The sequence below is a fragment of the Beta vulgaris genome, chromosome 4 (assembly GCF_026745355.1).
Source record: "Beta vulgaris subsp. vulgaris cultivar EL10 chromosome 4, EL10.2, whole genome shotgun sequence".
Lineage (NCBI taxonomy): Eukaryota > Viridiplantae > Streptophyta > Magnoliopsida > Caryophyllales > Amaranthaceae > Beta > Beta vulgaris.
The window spans coordinates 51,553,392-51,572,330 of NC_079205.1; the positions used below are offsets into that span (position 1 = coordinate 51,553,392).

Genomic DNA, 18,939 nt, shown 5'->3' on the forward strand with positions numbered 1-18,939 from the left:
AAACTCTAAAATTTTGTGAGTTGTGATTTTGTGAACTCGTTAGTATTGTAACTCCACTAAGACATGTAACTTTGTAAGTTGTAACATTTTACGAGTTAATGCTTAGAAAAAAAATTGGAAAATGCTTTAACCATGGATACAAAAACCTATATATATTAGGGCGAAATTTTTTGATTACATAATTAAAAAATGTGATGAAAACTTAAAACTAAGAAGGACTCATTTAGGACCCAGTAAGGACCCATGGACCCGCTAGACCCAGCGGATCTGGATCTGAAAAATCTAGACCCAACGGATCTGGGGCGGGTCTGGGTCTGTGAAAAATAAACGGGTCCGGGTCCGGGTCCAGGTTGACCCGACCCAGACCCGCCCCATTGCCATCCCTAGTTCAGCTCCAATAAGTTCAGTTCAGTTCAATTCAGTTGTTTTATGCCGAAGAGAACAGGCCCTAAGTGCATGTAGAGCATAGTACATCCTTTTCTAAACTACTCCCTCCGTCCTCTATTAGTTTACCCGTATTCCTTTTAAGGATATCCCTTATTAGTTTACCCCTTTCTTTTTTTTGTTTTTTTGGAATGAGACCACAAACTTTTCGTCACACATACATTCAACTTTAATATAAAATAATAGTTTATCTTTCTTTCTATAACCCACAATATTATTCTCCTAAAACTCTATGCAAAAGAAAGGGGCAAACTTATAGAGGACGGAGGGAGTACGTCGTTTTATTATTTTAGAGTCTATAATTTTCAAAAAAATATTATTATTTGTTTCCTTAAATTTTGCAGCTAAAAATTCCTTTTTCAAATTTAAATTTAAAAGGTATATATTCTTTTATCTTAAGTCCTGTGTTCTTTTTCAAAGTAGAAAAATTGTTGAAAAAAGTTCGTATTCTTTTATATAAATGATATGTTTTTTTTTTGTGCACAATGCTTATGCATATTTCACGCTTTGAACAAACACATCCAGAGTTTATTAAAAATCATCCCTTTGAATGAATAAGCTAGTTTGTTGGCTCCATTGATGCTCGGACATTGTATGTAATACTCCTCCCTTTTCTTTTTAATTTACACACTTTTCTTTTTGATCTGTTTCTTTTTAATTTACACGCCGTTTTTTCTATTTTTGGTAACAGGTAAAAACTACTCTATCCTCTTTTTTTCCACCATATCATTCACTTTTTAATATTTTAACCCACTTTTTAGTTTATCTCTCTCACTTTTAAGTTTCTCGCTTCACCTTTTTATTTTATCTCTCATACTTTTGTACTTCCTCCTTAGAGTGCTCCCAATGGTTGCCCTCCTTGTGGGTTATGAGGAGAGAGAGTATAAAAGTAATATTAGTTTATTAGGAGAGAGAAAAATTTGGCCAAAAGATTGATGTCCAGCTCTTCATGATGGACCAAGAAAAAGAGGAGCAAAGAAGGAAATGGAGGAGAGAGAAAAAATAGTGGGGTAGGTGAAAGAGTGAGAAAGTAATAAAATAATGAATGACCACAAATTATAGGGCAACCATTGGTTATGCTCTTAGTTCTCTCCCAAAGTGAAGTGAATATATTAAAAAGAAACGGAGGAGTAATAGTATTGATTTTTAATGTAAATTAAGTAAGACATAATTTATTTTATAATTTTAGCATCAAATTTATCTGTTTATAGTTTGAGATTACAATTTATTTTAGTATTATTTAAAAAATTAAAAAAATTTAATAAAAAATTTAGCACAAAATATTAGTTATCCAAAATCCAAGTGAATATTTTTTTTGAAGCATTTACTTGATTAGTCTAAAATTGGATTTTCTTTTTTTTTTTTTTATTCTTGAATGTTTCAAAATTCTAATTATAAATTTGTACGTGTAATTAGTAGTTTAAAAATTGTGAAAATTTGTTGATTAAGTTTGGGTTTTTCAAAACTAATCAGTTGTTCAACCCAGTTGCAAATTCTTGAATTTGATTGAGAATTTTGCACACTTTTTAAATTCTACACTAGTATTTTTAGCCTAGGCGATGCCCTGGACAGTTCCAATTATGAAATATATTATTACCCATAAGTTTTATAATTGATTTCATTAGCTTTTCGTAAATATCTTTTTATTGCGAAATTGGAAAATGGACGTTATGGCATGATAAATTGTTTCAAAAAAACTTCCAAGAAATTGAGGATAAAAATAACAATGTCAATGAAATTAGGATAAGATAATGTTATTACCTTAATAAAGTACTAGCATTTTTTGCACGCGATGCGTGCTTGAATTTTTTTCAAAACAGAAACTCGATTTTTTTCGACGTATGTAAAAGTCAAAATTTGAAAATTAGACATACAAAGTATAATTGTTTTTATTTACAAAATTAATTGGTTTAGTCTCTGTCACTAGTCTCGCACCACTTTTTTTTTTTTACTTTTCAAGGTCAAAATTCTATGAACAAAATAGAAATTTTATTGAATTTATCTCTGACTAATATTATAATTTTTTAGTTGATTTTGAATTATGTACACTACTTCATATATTGTGAAGAAAGTGGACACTTGGATTTCAAGTCAAATTTTTGTGAGTATGTTTTGACGTTGTAGTGATTGGTTGTAGTTGTAAGTTAATGTTTGGTTTTTGTAAAGTTTCATCATTTGAGTGATTTGTGTAATGTAAATTATACAATTCTATGATTTTAGTTGACTTTGAGTATGCTATAATTTTATTTCCAGTATTTTTATATTGAATCTCCCTTTGGTTTGTAAGTGGATTTGTAATTTAGAAAGAAAAAGGGATAAAATAGTCTCTTCATTCGGCGGACACATTCCTTCCTTATATATAGAGATATGTACTTTAATTCTTGAAAGATATTTTACATAAACCTTTTTACCTTGATAACAAATCGCTATAATATAATAGAAAGAGATAGGTCGAAATATATATCTAAGAGTTTCATTATATATAGGAAACATTATGAAAAAGTAAATAATTTTTTTTCCTCGTCTAACTTCTAAATTATAATTTCGCTACAAATATACCTCAGTTTTTTTTCCTTGTCTAACTTCTAAATTTTGTTTGCACACATTGATATTTAAGAATTTCCATCATTTCAAATTTGGTCCTTTTCTAAATTTTAACACTTTTAGCTTCAATTATATTTGAAATGAAATTTTGATTTTTTCATACACAATTTGATATTGGAATTTTTTTTAGAAAAACAAAAATCGTTACTTTTTGTAAATTTAGTTTTTTTTTTCTAGAAAATGGATTTTTGCAAAAAATTGTTTGCAAAAAGTTTGATATTGTTTTGTTTTTCAAAATTTATTTCTGAACATGGATTTTTTGCAAAAGTTTTGGGCAAAAATTTAAATATTGGCATTTTTTTTAGAAAAAACTAAATTTGTTTTATATGAAAATGAATTAAATTTAAGTCTGATTGTATAAAAGAGCTCCATTGTTGTTATCTCCATTTTTTTAACTACATAACAGTCAACTAATTTCCTATTGTTTATTTCAACTAATGTGAAATAATTTGGAAGTTCGCAAATTATGCCGATAGATGAATGTGTGATACCACCGTCAAAATCTTATGTTTTTCTCAAATTTGTGTTTTTATAGGTAACTTTTGTGAGTATTTGTAAGTAAATTTTTGTAGTAAATGTTTTTTATGTATTGATGTTCTAGATTATTAGTTTTACTTTGTATGTTAATTTTAAGTTTTAATAAAGTTTTTTGATTATTTGAATGATTTGCAACATGATTTTCTTAATTGTATGAGTGATTTGTAAAGTTTCTTTTTTAAGTGATTTGTGAGTGATTTGTGAGTGAGTGTTGTAAATTAATTTTTGGTAGTTTTTTTTTAGTCTCGATTTTAATTTTGAGATTCCTTTTGTAATTTAGAAAGGGAAGGGGGGCAAAATAGTCGGTTCAAAAGAGGACACCATAGCTCCCCCCTTCCCTTATATAATAGAGATTAGAGATCAAAAGGTTTTGTCTATGTCTTCATATATAAATTACATACTCCATCCGTTTCAAAATATAAGGCACACACGATGTTCGAGGTCGAACCTTGACCGTTAATTACTCTCAATTTACGTGGATAAAAAATTATAAAAATTAATGTTATCATAGTATTTTTCATGATGAATCCAATGATATAATTTTTATAATTTTTATATTATCATATTATGAGAGATATTTGTGGTCAAAACATATTTTTCGTAAAGTATGAATGCCTTATATTTTGAAATGGAGGGAGTATAATTATAAGATTTTCTTATGTTTTACTTTGAAATATTAATTATTGAAACTGTAGTGGATTGGTGGTTAAACACTTAAACTCTCACAATTTTATTTCAAAGATCATGTGTTAAATTCCTAGTAGCTATACATTGTTAATATATTTGGTATAATTTCTTATACTAGTGGTTTAGTTGTTTTTTGCTTCATTGAAGACTTCTTATGTGTTATATTCCTCCGTTTTGCTTCAAATATGTATTAAGATGATATACTTTCCTCGTTTCTCTAAAATTGCAACAGTTTTATTTTTAGACTATTAAGTATTCTATTTTGAAAAATGATCATATACATTTTTCTGAATTGAGATAAATATGGATCCAGTGGTTCAGAGTGGTTGACACTAGTAATAAAATACTCTTGCGGCCATGTAGGGAAAACAACTGTTGTATTTCCACATGAATAAAAGTAACTGGATCTTCGTTATTTTTTCTGATTAATTCTTCAATTTTTCAGATGATGTACAAAAAATAATATGCTCTTGCTTGAGTGGGATGTAAAACAGCTGGATCCTTACAGTAGAGATCACATTTTCTTATATTAATGAGTATGAAGCAGTGAGGTGGTTTGATCTTGCCGTTTACCATTTCTATATTGGCGCAAATGATTTCTTCATATATCCATTCTTTCTTTTCAATGGAATATATTATTGAAAATATATATTGTTGGAATTTTGTGAACTCTTTAAAAAATTATGAGTCTAGTTCCGGTACTTCGTAAAATATCCTTATTAAGCCATATTTCCATGTTTGAAAATATGGATCAGTCTTTTGAAGATCTCTTGTGGATAGGAAAAACCCTCCAATTTGGTAATATGCAAATAGTAATATAGATCGTCCCCATGTTCGCCAAATGTTGTAGGGGAATATTTTTTCTGATGTTAGGAAATTGATATACCTTGTGTTAAAATTTTCTTGCTTTACTTTGTTGATGATGATTTCTTGTATGTCGATTGGGAGCTGATATATTTGAATGATTAGTTCAAGTATGAAGAGCTTGGAAATTGTTTTATGTATCTTAGGTAAAGTATGGGTTTTGGCTGTTTGAGTGAGGTTGTTTTTTTTTTTTTGGCAATTCGAAGTTTTTACTGACTATCAAAAAAAGGTTTAACCTAAGAGGGGAAGGCTTCAAAAGCCACCTTTCCCACACCTTCTAGGAAAGGTTTTTTTTTTATAAGTCTTTTATGATGAGGGGAGTTTTTTTTTTTTTGAGTAAATCTTGAACTTCTTGGGTATGAATTTTTTTGTGTGTGTGTGAAGTATAAGTGTTTGGTTTTTTCTTTGGAATTAGAAAATGGTAGAGTTTTCTGCATTTGAAATAATTAAGTGAGTAAATAATATTGAAAAATAATTTGATTAGTAAAAGTAATTTTTAGGAAAATAAATCTTTTGAAATTGGACAAATATTATTACAGCATTCTTTTTGACAAAATGGGGTTGACTCTTTTGAACATTAAGAAGTTGACTCATTATCTGATTTTATTTGAAGTAAATTATTTTCACTATGGCCAGTAAGGTTATGATCTGAGGAATTTTCTAGTGAACATAAGGCTAATTTTTTTTGAAGGTCTGGATCATGACCATATAATTCATTGACCTTTTATTTTAGGAAAAATTGACAATAGAGGTCGGAACTTTGGGTGATAATTTTTAAAAGGTCTAAACTATTGATTAACCTGTGCAGGTCCTAACTTTAGGGGGTCTTAACTTTTAACGGACCTTAGTGACTCAAAACTGGCTTAATAGGTCATCACTTGTAAAACTTGGGTGACATCAGAAGGGTTAATTGAGGGAGGGATGTAGGAACTAGGTGAGATTTTAAAAAAAATCTTCAGTTTTAAGTCGTCGAGGCCCGCTAAAAGTTAAGACCCCCTAAAGTTGGGACCTACACAGGTTAATCAATAGTTCAGACCTTTTAAAAATTATCATCAAAGTTCACACCTCTATTGTCAATTTTTCCTTTATTTTATGTCACATTCGTTAGCCTTATAACCTACTCGTCCGCACTTATAGCAATAAATTAGTTTTTTGGGATCCATAATTTTCTTTGGGGGTCTAGTGGGGGTTTAAAGGTCTTTTTATAGTATGGGTTGTTGCTAATTATTTGTCTAATTGGTCGAAACTTTTCTCTATATCTCTTTTTATTAATGGCAGAGGGAGGTTGAATTTTTGGGTAATCCAAATACAATACAAAAGCTTCCTAATTGTCTTTCTATTTTTTCAAAAGAATATTTACTTTGAATTGCTAATTCTTGACATAAAACAATTGCTTCCTTTTTAACAAAGGAAAATATTTGTCCATAAGTCATACTATCGTATGGAATTTCATCTTGACCTGCACTTTCTCTTAGTTTTAGAAATATTCTTTGAGAAAATAGAGATGGAAGACCAGATATAAATCTTTCTTAGCTTTACAAAAAGATTGGTTGCAATCACCTCTTCTGAAAATATTACTAAGGAATACATCTTTATACCAGCGATAGATAATCATCAAGTATAGAACACCTAAGATTAGTAAGAACTACTTGGTTTATTGACATTTCTTCCTTTGAATTTCCAATAAAATGCATAGCAATCGTATTAATAAGAATTGAGCTTCCATTTAAGGTTTGTTGTTTGCAAAGCACATTAACGACACATATATAAAAAAGAATACCTTTTAAATCTAAAAGATATTGTTTGCAAAGAAGAAAATTCTACTTGAACTGAACCAATTACTTCATCAAAAAAATATTTGATCGATATTTAACTCCTAATATTTTCAAACAAATTACAACTAAAGATTTATAATTTGAAGTTAGTAAGAATAAAGTTTATATAGAACAAGACAATGATATAAGAAGTGTTTTTTCAAGATCATATAACTATATATATTTATAGGTTAATTTATATAAAAAACAATTTATTGATTAACAAAAAAACATATTATTAGTTAAATCCAAACATAACTACAACTTATCCCAAATAGTACAACTTATCCCATTTCTCTCAAACAAAAAACAAAAAACTTATTTTTAATCTCAAGACTCACGGTGTTGCTAATCCAACATTACACGGACAAGATTCATCGCGTCACGGGCCGTGCTGTTCGTTTTCCAAGTTAGCAAGTTTCACCCACTTCAGATAAATTGTTAAGAAGTATTTCCTTTTTGATCATTTTTTAGTTGTTTAGTTTTTTTTAATGTTGATTATGTAATTTTCTTGAGTTTGTTGTTCAATTGATTTTTTTTTTTTTGATTTTTTTCCCAATATTGGAGATTAATTTATCAATATAGAAAGTAGTTAGTTATACTTTTAGTTAGTTATTCTCTCTAACAACCTCTAACAACCTATAACAACTTGTTGTATAAATAGTTGTTATGTCTTAACAACTTCTGTAAGAGAGTATTACAATTCTTCAAATCGATAAAAACTTCTGAGTTTCTGTTCTCTCTCTAAACAAGTTCTCTGAATTATCACAAGAAAACTTGGTATCAGAGCAGATTCACGAATTCTAGGACATTTCTTGCTGAAAATTTCTCAAAAATTCCGCATTGTTTCTGAAATATTTGGAAGTCTCTATTCCTCGTGCTGATCATAGCATTTTCGCAGCTGAAATCCTTCAATTCAGGTGTGATTAAACCAAAATTTTTGCTGAATTTCTCATAAATCTCTGATAATTGTCGCAATTCATGATTATTAAGCTGAAATTTACTGTTTCTTGTGAAAATTGATTCGAATTCTCTAAAATCTTGCTTATCTTTTACATGTTTGAATATTGTTCATTCTTCATCTTATCTTCATAAGAGGTTATTCCTTCAATCTCTTTTGTTTCCTGAAAATTTTCTTTTACTCAAATCACTCATTGATTCTAAATCCTTAAATTTCTTCAATCATTTCACATTAATCATTCTGCAGAAATATCCTAGATCATATATGTCTACTGAAAAAGAAAACAATAGCGATAGTGATAATATAACACACTCAATGCCTTTGAATCAAGATCCTAGTAGCATATACTATATTCATCCATCTGATGCGAATTCTGCACAATTCAAAGGTGAAGGATACACTAGCTGGAAAAGAGCAATGTTACTGACTCTATCAGCTAAGAATAAGGCAGGTTTTGTTAATGGCTTTTACAAAACTCCTGTTGATGATAATTCTGCTGAACACAAGGCATGGTCTAGGTGCAATGATCTAGTATGCTCATGGTTGTTGTTTAATCTTGATGAAAATATAGCTGGCAGTGTTATGTTTAGACAATCTGTTAGCGACATTTGGTTAGACCTTGAAGAACGTTTTGGCTACACCTTATTAGCTCAGATTTATGCTTTAGAGCAAAAATTGTCTGAACTTCATGAAGAAGGAAATCAGTCTGTTTCAGAGTTCTTTACTGAGATGAAATCAGTTTGGGATGCAATAGATGAAGCTCATCCACTTCCATATTGCACTTGTAACAATTGTTCTTGCAATTAGACTAAGAAAATCTATGAGAGACACCAGGAGAAGATGGTACTGCAGTTCATGATGAAGCTGTCTGATAAATATGCTACTATTGGGGGGAATATGCTAATGATACAAGCACTTCCTAAAGTAACAGAAGCCTACAAAATTTGTTCACAAGAAGAAAAACATAAGGAGATTTCTGTTAACTCTCATTCTGATCCTATGGCCATGATGGCAGATAAAAAAAGGTACAATGATTCAAAATTCTCTAGCAACTTTGGTAACTCTGTGAGACAAAGCAATACCTTCAAAAGACCAGCTACTTTTTCCAAGAACTCAGGAGGAGTTAAATCTGACAAGCCAAATTCTTTGTTCTTTGCGCAAATGTGATTATTTTCTTTTTTGCACGATTTTGAGTTTGCTTTTATATGCATCACTATAATGGAAAGAACAAACAAGAGAGAGAAAGAGAGAGTTGTAGAAATGGTGATGACTTAAGAAAATGGATTTCTTCAATCTCACCACTGAGTATGAAAAGAAAAACCCTTCTAGATCCACGAAGAGGAGAGACATTTTGGATTCAGAATCTGAATTTCACTCAAATTCTGTAACACCCCGTATTTTTATACCTGTTTAGTAATCAATTATATTATTTTAGTTTATAAAAAATATTTTAAAATGTTCTTTATTAGATATATATTTTTTCTCACTTATCTCTATTATATAAAGGGAAGGGGGAGCTGTGGTGTCCCAAATGAAGAGACCATTTTACTCCCTTTCCTTTCTAAATTACAAATTCACTCATAAACGAAAGAGGTCTTCAAACAAAAATACTGGAAATAAAATTATAACAACCACTCACAAGTCAACTAAAATAATAGAATTGCATAATTCACAGGAAACTTTACAAAACTAAAGAATCACTTACAAACTACAACAATTACACTACAACGTCAATACATACTCACAAAAATTTGACTTGAAATCAAAGTGTCCACTTTCTTTATTTAAAGTGATGTTTTTGCTATTCTTTATTTAAAGTGATATGCAATGCCTTTATATTGATAGACTCACCAATGGGAGGGGAAGAGAAATCTAAGGAATAGTTTGGTACTTGTTGTTTAATGATAACTTGAAATCGTTTGAATGCGATTATTGTTTGGTGAATACTTTGAATCGCTTAAATGCGATTGTTTTTATGTACATCATATTGCCTAGATACCTGTTCAAGACTTACTCATTAGGAGTAAGTCTTGAATAGTCCCCTTTTGGGGACTGTTCTTAAACGTCACATCTCAATTAGGTGGTGAATGTGTGTTGATTCTTTGATTCTAAGTGAAATACGGTTCAACTTCTTGTTTTAGTCCAGTTATCGATGATCGATCGTTCTTGGAATCCCTCATTGAAGACTGTAGGGAGTTAGCAAATACGACTTCCCTTGCCGTCGTAGACGATGATGCTGCTAGTGTTACCTTGTCGTGCTCGCTCCTTGTTCCATTATTCAGGACATGATGGCATCGCTTATCTGACCAAGGAGGATATTGGTCAGTTTCTGAAAGGAGAGATGATTAATATTGCTATTATCCAAGTGTACATGAGGTAACAATAATCAAAGTTATGATTTTTTTTTTATATATTTCATTATATGGTAGTTGTATTTTTCACATAAAATTTACTTTTGCCAATTTTTAGGGCTACGCAGTCTGACTTGGATGGATTTGGGGATGTTATTGGACGTGTTTGCTGGATTTTCCGAAGAGTACCGCGGATTTGCATGCATCAGAGGTGGTAACGAGGTACATTGTGCATGCTATGACGGGATCCGTCAGTCTTGGTGCTAGTATCATCTTCGCGCCAATCTTTCAAGAGTAATATTCTATCTTAATATATAGTTCTACAAATATTGATTGTTGCATGATATGTGATTTTTAAGTAATTATTGTTATTCAATCTTCTAGTAGCTGTCATTGGATGCTCCTTGTCATATGTCCCTTGCTCGGGATAGTTTATACCTTCGATTCCGCTAGCTTTCACAAGGAGCAGAAGTTAAAGATTAGACCGCCTATGATAGCGTAAGTTGATCGGTTTGATAAATGAATTGAGATTATAACCTACAACAATTAAAGACTAAATCATTTAATGTTGTGTTATAGTGCTTTTAGGAGGTTTCGGTTGAGCGGCCACAAAGTTCGTCGGGAGGAGCTTTTGTGGAAACATGTTGAGGTATAATAGAATTGTTTGATTCAATTAAAAGCTTACTTTATTCTCATTATACGATAAATGTTCTCATTTTCTTAAAACTTTTGATAAAGTGCTAGCAACAACAAGGAGGCACGGAGTGCGGTGATTTTGTGATGCGATACATTTTTGACGTACTCGCTTCATATTTGGTTCGGAGGATTTTGACGAAGTAAGTTCATATAATTTTCATTTCGTATGTTATATATTTAACTATTTGAGGCTAATTTTGGTAAATTAATTTCAGGTTGCTCGTACCTTTACCCATGATGCTTATACGGAAGATTAAATCAATGAGGTGAAGAATAAGTTGGCAAGACACTTTATTGATGAGTGCATTCCATAGGTTAGTTAGTTAATGTTAATTTTCTTTAATTTGTTTTTCTAACTTTAGACGAATATATATAAATTATTGCAACTTGTATATATATATATATATATATATATATATATATATATATATATATATTATATAATTATATATATAATATATATATATATATATATATATATTATATATTATATATATATATATATATATATATATATGTTGGATTCGCAAGATATTTGCGTTGGATTGAATCGTATTTATTTATTTTTGAACTTGAAATTTGGATGGTGGATGTTGGAGATGTTGGGTGTTGGATAGAATTTTGGATGATGGATGTTGGAGATGGTGGTTGTTTGATGGTATTTTGAATTTGGATGGTGGATGTTGGTTGTTGTACATGTTAATTCCCAATTATGGGTTTATCCAATTTACAAGTGGAACTCTGCCGAAATTTATGCAGAAAATTTATTGCATATTGCTGCATTCTGCTTGCTGCATAGCTTCCTCAAAGTTGCATTACATAGCTTCCCAATCATTAATAAATGCATAAAAAAAAATTTAAAAAAAGAAGAAAGCATATTGCTGCGATTTCTTTGGGAAACCACAGCAATATGCCTTATTTAATAATAATAAAGAGGCATATTGCTGCGGTTTTGTCGAGGAACCGCAGCAATATGCTTTCTTTATTATTAATTAAGACATATTGATGTAGTTCCTTGAGAAAACCGCAGCAATACACATTTTTATCTCTATTATATAAGGGAAGGGGGGAGCAATGATGTCCTCTTTTGAAATGCCTATTTTGCCCCCCTTCCCTTCCTAAATTACGAAAGGAATGTCAAAATCATAATCGGTACTCAAAAAAAACTACCAAAAATTAATTTACAACACTCACTCACAAATCACTTAAAAGAAGGAACTTTACAAATCACTCATACAATTGAGAAAATCACGTTATAAAAATCACGCAAATCACTCAAATAATCAGAAAACTTTATTAAAACTTAAAATTGGCATACAAACTAAAAGTAATAACCTAGAACGTCAATACATACAAAAACATTTACAAAAATTTACTTACAAATCACTATTCTAAAGAACCATTCACAATTAATGGTGGGTCATGATAAAAAAAAAATAGAGGTGTATTTGTAGTGAAATTGAAATTTAGAAGTTAGATAAGGAAAAAAATTATTTACTTTTTTATAGTGTTCCCTATATATAATGAAACTTTTACATATATTTGGACCTATATTTTTCTATTATATAATAGCGATTAATTATCAAGGTAAAAAGGTTTATGTAAAATATCATGCAAGGATTAAAGTACAACATATCTCTATTATATAAGGGAATGGGGGAGTTATGGTGTCCCCGAATGAAGAGACTGTGTTACCCCCTTCCCATTCTAAATTACAATTCACTTACAAATCAAAGGGGGAATCAAACTAAAATACAAAAAATATAATTATAACAATCACTCACAAGTCAATTAAAAAAATTGCATAATTTACGTTATGCAAATCACTAAAATGAGAAAATTTTACAAAAACTTAAAAATTCACTTATAAATTACAATCTATGAAAAAATTGACTTGCAATCAAAGTGTCCACTTTCTTTACAATTTATGAAGTACTGTACTTAATTCAAAAATCAACTAAAAAATTATAATATTAGAAAAATTCAATAAAATTTCTATTTTGTTCATAGAATTTAACTTTGAAAAGTGAAAAAAAAAAAAAAGATTGGTGAGAGACTTAAGTGACATAAACTAAACCAATCAAATTTTGCAACTAAAAACAATTATACTTCGTATGTCTAATGTTCAAATTTTGACTCTTATGCCGAAGAAAATTAAGTTTCTTTTTCGAAAAAAATGCAAGCACGCATCGCGTGCAAAAAAATTCTAGTTATTATTAAATAAGGCATATTATTGCGGTTTCACCAAGAAACCGCAGCAATATGCTCTTTTAACCTGATAAAACGTAAATATATTGTTGCGGTTAGGCGTAAATATATTCCTGCGGTTTCTAACCCACAAAGAGGAGAGACATTTGGTATTCAAAATCTGAATTTTGACTCAAATTCCGTAACACCCTGTATTTTTATACCTGTTTAGTAATCAATTATATTAAATAGTTTATAAAAAAAATATTTTAAAATGTTATTTTATTATATATATTTTATTTCTCACTTATTTACCTTAGGAGGGTCAAAAGCTAACTCCTAAGTTCCCTATGTTAACTACCCAATTAGTCAATTACAAATTATGGCTCTGTTTGGCAATACTACCTGAAATGTAGCTGAAACTGATAAGGTATCTGAAACTGATAAGGTATAATTGAAACTGATAAGATGCTGAAACTTATAAGGTGCCTTATTAGTTTAACAGTTTGGCAAAGCTAGTTGCATAAGTTAATTAATTGTTTAGATTTTTAAATTTTTATTATATATATTTCAACACTAATTTATTTCAATGTATTTATATAATAAAATAACGATATAAATATTTGAAATTATAACACACTTGAACAAAAATATTTCGCTACTTCTCCATTAGCAATTATGAAAAGAATTTATCTAAATATCACTAGTGGAAAAATAAAGAAGGGCTGCGCTAAAAAAGGCCCTTAGGGCTGCGCTTTTTTACAGCAGCCCTTTCAATAGCAGCCCTTCACTATTTAAGTAGGGTTGCGCTTTTCAAACGCAGTCCTTCACAACGAAGGGCTGCACTTTTTAGGTAAAAGCGCTGCCCTTCCTACCAAAAAAAAAAACAAAAATTTTTTTTTGACATTTTTTTACTCATATATTAATCTCACAGTTTCTGAATTTTAACATTTGCATTAAACCTTAAAGTAAACTAAAATACAGAATTCTACAATGCAAGATAGAGAGTTCTACAATGCAACTAAACCCCAAAAAAAAAAAAAGAACGAAACGAAAATGAAAAAAAAAAGAAGAGAATGAAAAAAAAGGAACAAAAACTAAAATACAGAAGAGAAAAAATTATAGATCTGAAAATACAAGAACATTAACCAAAACAAAGATAAGAAATTATAGATCTGAAATACTTAAAATGCCTATTTCGGGCCTTAAACGAACTAGGATGGCTTAACAAACCTATACATCACAGCATAGCGGTGAGTTTGACTCGTTGGCCCGTTCCACTTTCGAAAAGGTATCACAATAGGCAATCGGACTCCGTCGGCCCGTGCAAATCATTTCAGGCTTTTTTTCGCGCTTCCTTATCAAACTTATCCGCCAATCTTCCTACGTCACATGTACGGACTGGTCTTTAAAGCCCCTGAAAATGGCGACGCTTCAGTCTAAATTTCTCTCTCTGGGATTTTGCAGATGTCTGGCGTTTTTGGAGAAGAAAGAAAGGTTAATTTGTGATTAATTTTTTGTTGGTTGTTTTGGGAGTTTTTTCTGGGTAGGTTTGTCGTTTCTGGGAGTTTTTGAGAGAGAATAGAGGATGAGAGAGAAGGAGGAAAAGGGAGGAGGGATAATATTTGAAGCCCGCTTAATAATTGAAGCCCGCGTTTATTATTTCAAATTTTTTAAAGAAGGGTTGCGCTTGTTTTAAAAACGCAGCCCTACTTAAAGAAGGGTTGCGCTTTTTTTTTAACAAGCGCATCCCTTCACTTAGTAGGGCTACGCTTGTAGAAAAAGCGCAGCCCTTCTGAATGTAAGAAGGGTTGCGCTTTTTCTACAAGCGCAGCCCTATTAAGTGAAGGGTTGCGCTTTTCTTCAAAGGCGCAGCCCTTCTGTTATGTAGGGCTGCGCTTTTGAAGAAAAGCGCAACCCTTCACTAGTAGGGCTGCGCTTGTAAAAAAAGCGCAGCCCTTCCTGCGCAGCCCTTCCTTTTTTTTCCCCTAGTGTATATTCTTGATTGCTAAATACCGTCCTATTTTTTCATACTAATACCTTAAATATACTTTTTTTTATAAGAGAAGAAAACGTTGGTTTGGCACCTTGGATAGGACCAGCCTACAGCATCCTTACAGATGATGGAAGAAAAGACAATGTTAGAAGAAGAAAAACAATACACAAGCGTAGAAAACTCATGCCCATGATGGGCCATAAAATCGCCGGTTGATTAGCTTCCCTAAAACAATGATCAATAGAGACGACATGAAACTTCTGAATTTCCGCAGCCGAATCTTTAATCAAAGAAGAAATTTCCCAAGGAATCTTCCAACATTGCCGGATAGAATTAATAACAACCAAGTTATCACGTTCAATGGCTAACGAAGAAATACCAAGAAACTTAGCTGCCCGGAGACCTTCCCGAAGCCCCCAAGCTTCTGATGTGAGAATAGAGCACCCACCCGAGAGAGGCATTGAACCCGAAAGCTGCACATCACCCTCGTGGTTACGAATAACAAACCCAAAAGAAGCCTTCCCATCAGACAATTTAGACCCATCAAAATTAAGCTTAAACCAACCTCCGGAGGGGCGGTCCATGCCACCTCCTTGACAACCCCCTGCTTATTCGACCTCCGCGCTACCTTGGACCCAAACAGCTCATCAGAAGATTGAGCATTAACTCAATCCTTAAAGAAAACAGAAATGGCTTTCAGCGTACAAGCATGAGAGGAAGGACCATCCTGGAATATAATTTTATTTTGAAAAAACCAAATAAAGCACCAAGCAACACAACACTTCTCCACATCTTTCATTAAGGAATAATGGAAAACATAAGAAATATTAATCAAAACATTATCAGAGAAAGGGCCAACAAGGAAGCAATTCCACCCCACATTCTCACAAAGCAGACTAAAAACATCTTGAGCAAACAGACAAAAGAAAGCAAGTGATTAGCATCTTCTGAATGATGATTACAAAAACAACATTCTTGAGAAGTAAAGACATGGCTTCTATGCAGCCTGTCTTTGGTAGGAAGACCATCCTAGCAGATTTTCCAAAGAAAATTTTTAAACATAGGAGGAACACTCAGCTTTCAAATCCAAGTAAAAGGATTACGCGGAGGGGGGTGCAAAGCAATCCCTTGAACAAGGAGAGCACCTGACTTAACAGAATATTCCCCATCCGAAGAAAGACCCCAAGCCAACGAGTCCGGGCCCTCTAGAGAAGGCAGAAAAATACTCAAAATAGCTTGAACAATATCAGCAGGCACTAGCCAAAAGGCGAGATTTATCCCACTAGCGATGGTCGTTTATAACATCAATAACTTTTAAATTCCCAAACTTCATCAAAGGATCACAAACAGCAGAGATTGGGTAAGAAAAAACCCAATTATCATAGACCTGATCAAAGACTGGGCCAGGCCCACCCGCCCAAATTCTGCCCATGTCAGCGGGCCAGTTTGGTCTGCCCAAAGTCCGGCCCATACGGGCCAAGCGGGCCTGTTTTTTTTTTCTCCATTTTAACTAGTTAAACTAAATTGAACAAAAAAGTTACTTGAGGTCAGACCAACAACTTGGTTACTTGAGGTCCTAACTTCTAAACGTTGATTATTGATTAAGTTAAGCTCTCTTGATGGCTTCACAAATGTGTCTTATTTGAGGAGGTCTTTTCATCACAAAATTTATGCCATAAGCGCAAATATAAGAATGTTCCCCAAAATAACTTGATTGCGAAATCCAGTATTGCAGTAGACAACTCGGATATAATTGCTGATTTTTACCGCAAATACATATCATACCTAAATCTGAAAGTTTTCTTTTTTTTTTCTTTTGCTTGAACTCATAAAGAACTAAAATTTAAGTATTTAACATACCTAAATGAAGAATCAAGAGAAGAAGACAATAGGATGGAGAAGGAGGAAAAACAGTTGCTTGGAACTTGGAAGGTAGGGTTTCAATCACACTCTTTTTTTGAAATTTCAGATTTCTCTCTCCTAAGCAAAAAAAACGGGCTGACTCAATCAATACACTCATAGTCTCTTACTTAGTCTGTCACGGCCCAATATTCATTATACTGTCCAACAACCCAATTAAAGTCCAACTCCCAACTCCATGCACTGATGCGCCTAACACCCTAACAGCAACCTGACTTTTAGACACGGACCGGGACAAAAATCGGGCCTACAAATCTGTCCAGACCCGACCCGGTTCAAGTCGGGCCAGAAAAACCAGGCGCTAAGCCCAGTTTCGGGCCACATTTTGCTGCCCAACCCCGGTGATTTTTCGGGCCGGGCCGGGCCTTTTCTGATCAAGTCTAAATTATCATTCCAGAAATAAACATAGTCACCCCTATTAACAATCCAGCGGATACCTTGCTGAAAAATAGTCCGGAGAGACATAAGTTTTCTCCACTGCCAAGAACAATTAGATGACGGAGAATAATTAAACAACGAACTTCCACGTAAATATTTCTTGGAAACAAGATCAACCAAAAGATTAGAGGGATACTTAACAATCTTCCATAAAATCTTCATTTGGATAGCAACATATGTATTTCACCCCTTATGTATTTATAAAACCAAGAAATTCAGCCCAAAGCTTAAAAAGTAAAAGACAAGCCTTTCAAAAAAAATAATATAAAAGCTAAGAAAAGAAGAAACAAAAAATAGAAAAAGAAGCAAATAACGAAGAAAAGAAAATGTAGGAGGAGAAAGAAAGAACGCAGTAACAATACTCACGTGCCCAGACTCATTCATCCTTGTTCTTTCTTCTCCCTTTCTTTTTTTTTTCAACCTTCAAGAGTAATTTCGCTGTTATTTTTACCTAATCAAGTAAGTATACTATTAAGTTTATTTCCGTTTCGGGTTAATTTTTATGGATTTGGGGGGTTTTTCTAAATTAGGGTTCTTGAATATATTAAATTGGGGGAAATTTATTGTATATGAAATTTACATAATTGTTGATGGTTAATGTGACCTAGTTATGACAGAATGTAGAAGAAGGAAGAAGATTTTGACATATAAACGTGAAACAATCTCCCTGTATATTTATAGGGAGGCACATACAAAAAGATAGGAATACTTCCTAAAAGATAGGAATACAAGTTAAGGAAAATAATCCTAACAAATCATGCCTAGAATATCTCAACACCGCCCTCCCTCAAGTTGGAGCATGGGGAGCAAAAAGGCCCAACTTGGACATCAGAAAATCGAATTGAGACTTGCCAAGCGCCTTGGTGAAAATGTCGGTCAACTGAGCGGAAGTAGGAACATAAGATGGAGCAATAAGTCCATCCTTGATGGCATCCCGAACAAAATGACAATCAACTTCAATGTGCTTGGTGCGTTCATAAAACACCGGATTGTTGGCAATATGCATGAATAGCCGACTGACTGTCACAGAAAAGAGCAATCGCCTGGATGCTGAACACCAAGACTCAAAAGAAGCCCCTTGAGCCACTTAAGATCACAAGTAATAGCCATCATAGACCGATACTCGGCCTCAGCAAAAGACAAAGAAATAATGTGTTGTTTCTTAGTTTTCCAGGAAATAGGGGAACCACCCAGAAAGACAAGCCAACCAGACAATGAGCGTCGCGTAATAAGGCAGGCAGCCCAATCAGAATCACACCAACCCTGTAGAGAAAGATCGCTATCAGCACGAAGAAGGATACCATGCCCAGGGGTACCCTTCAGATAGCGCACAATACGAACCGCGGCCTCCCAGTGAGCCACATGAGGAGCCTGAAGAAACTGAGACAGGATGTGCACAGAATAGGCGAGATCAGGACGAGTAACACCCAGATAGATGAG

The 18,939-nt window shown here is 32.6% G+C and overlaps 1 protein-coding gene across 1 annotated transcript; it reads right to left on the bottom strand.

Annotated features, from left to right (window-relative positions):
* Nucleotides 1-15,248: 15,248 nt before the first annotated feature.
* Nucleotides 15,249-15,725, bottom strand: LOC130591181 (uncharacterized). Its single transcript, XM_057394116.1, has one exon. It carries the CDS (start codon nucleotides 15,723-15,725, stop codon nucleotides 15,249-15,251), a length of 477 nt encoding a protein of 158 aa, XP_057250099.1.
* Between the last annotated feature and the right edge of the window lie 3,214 nt (nucleotides 15,726-18,939).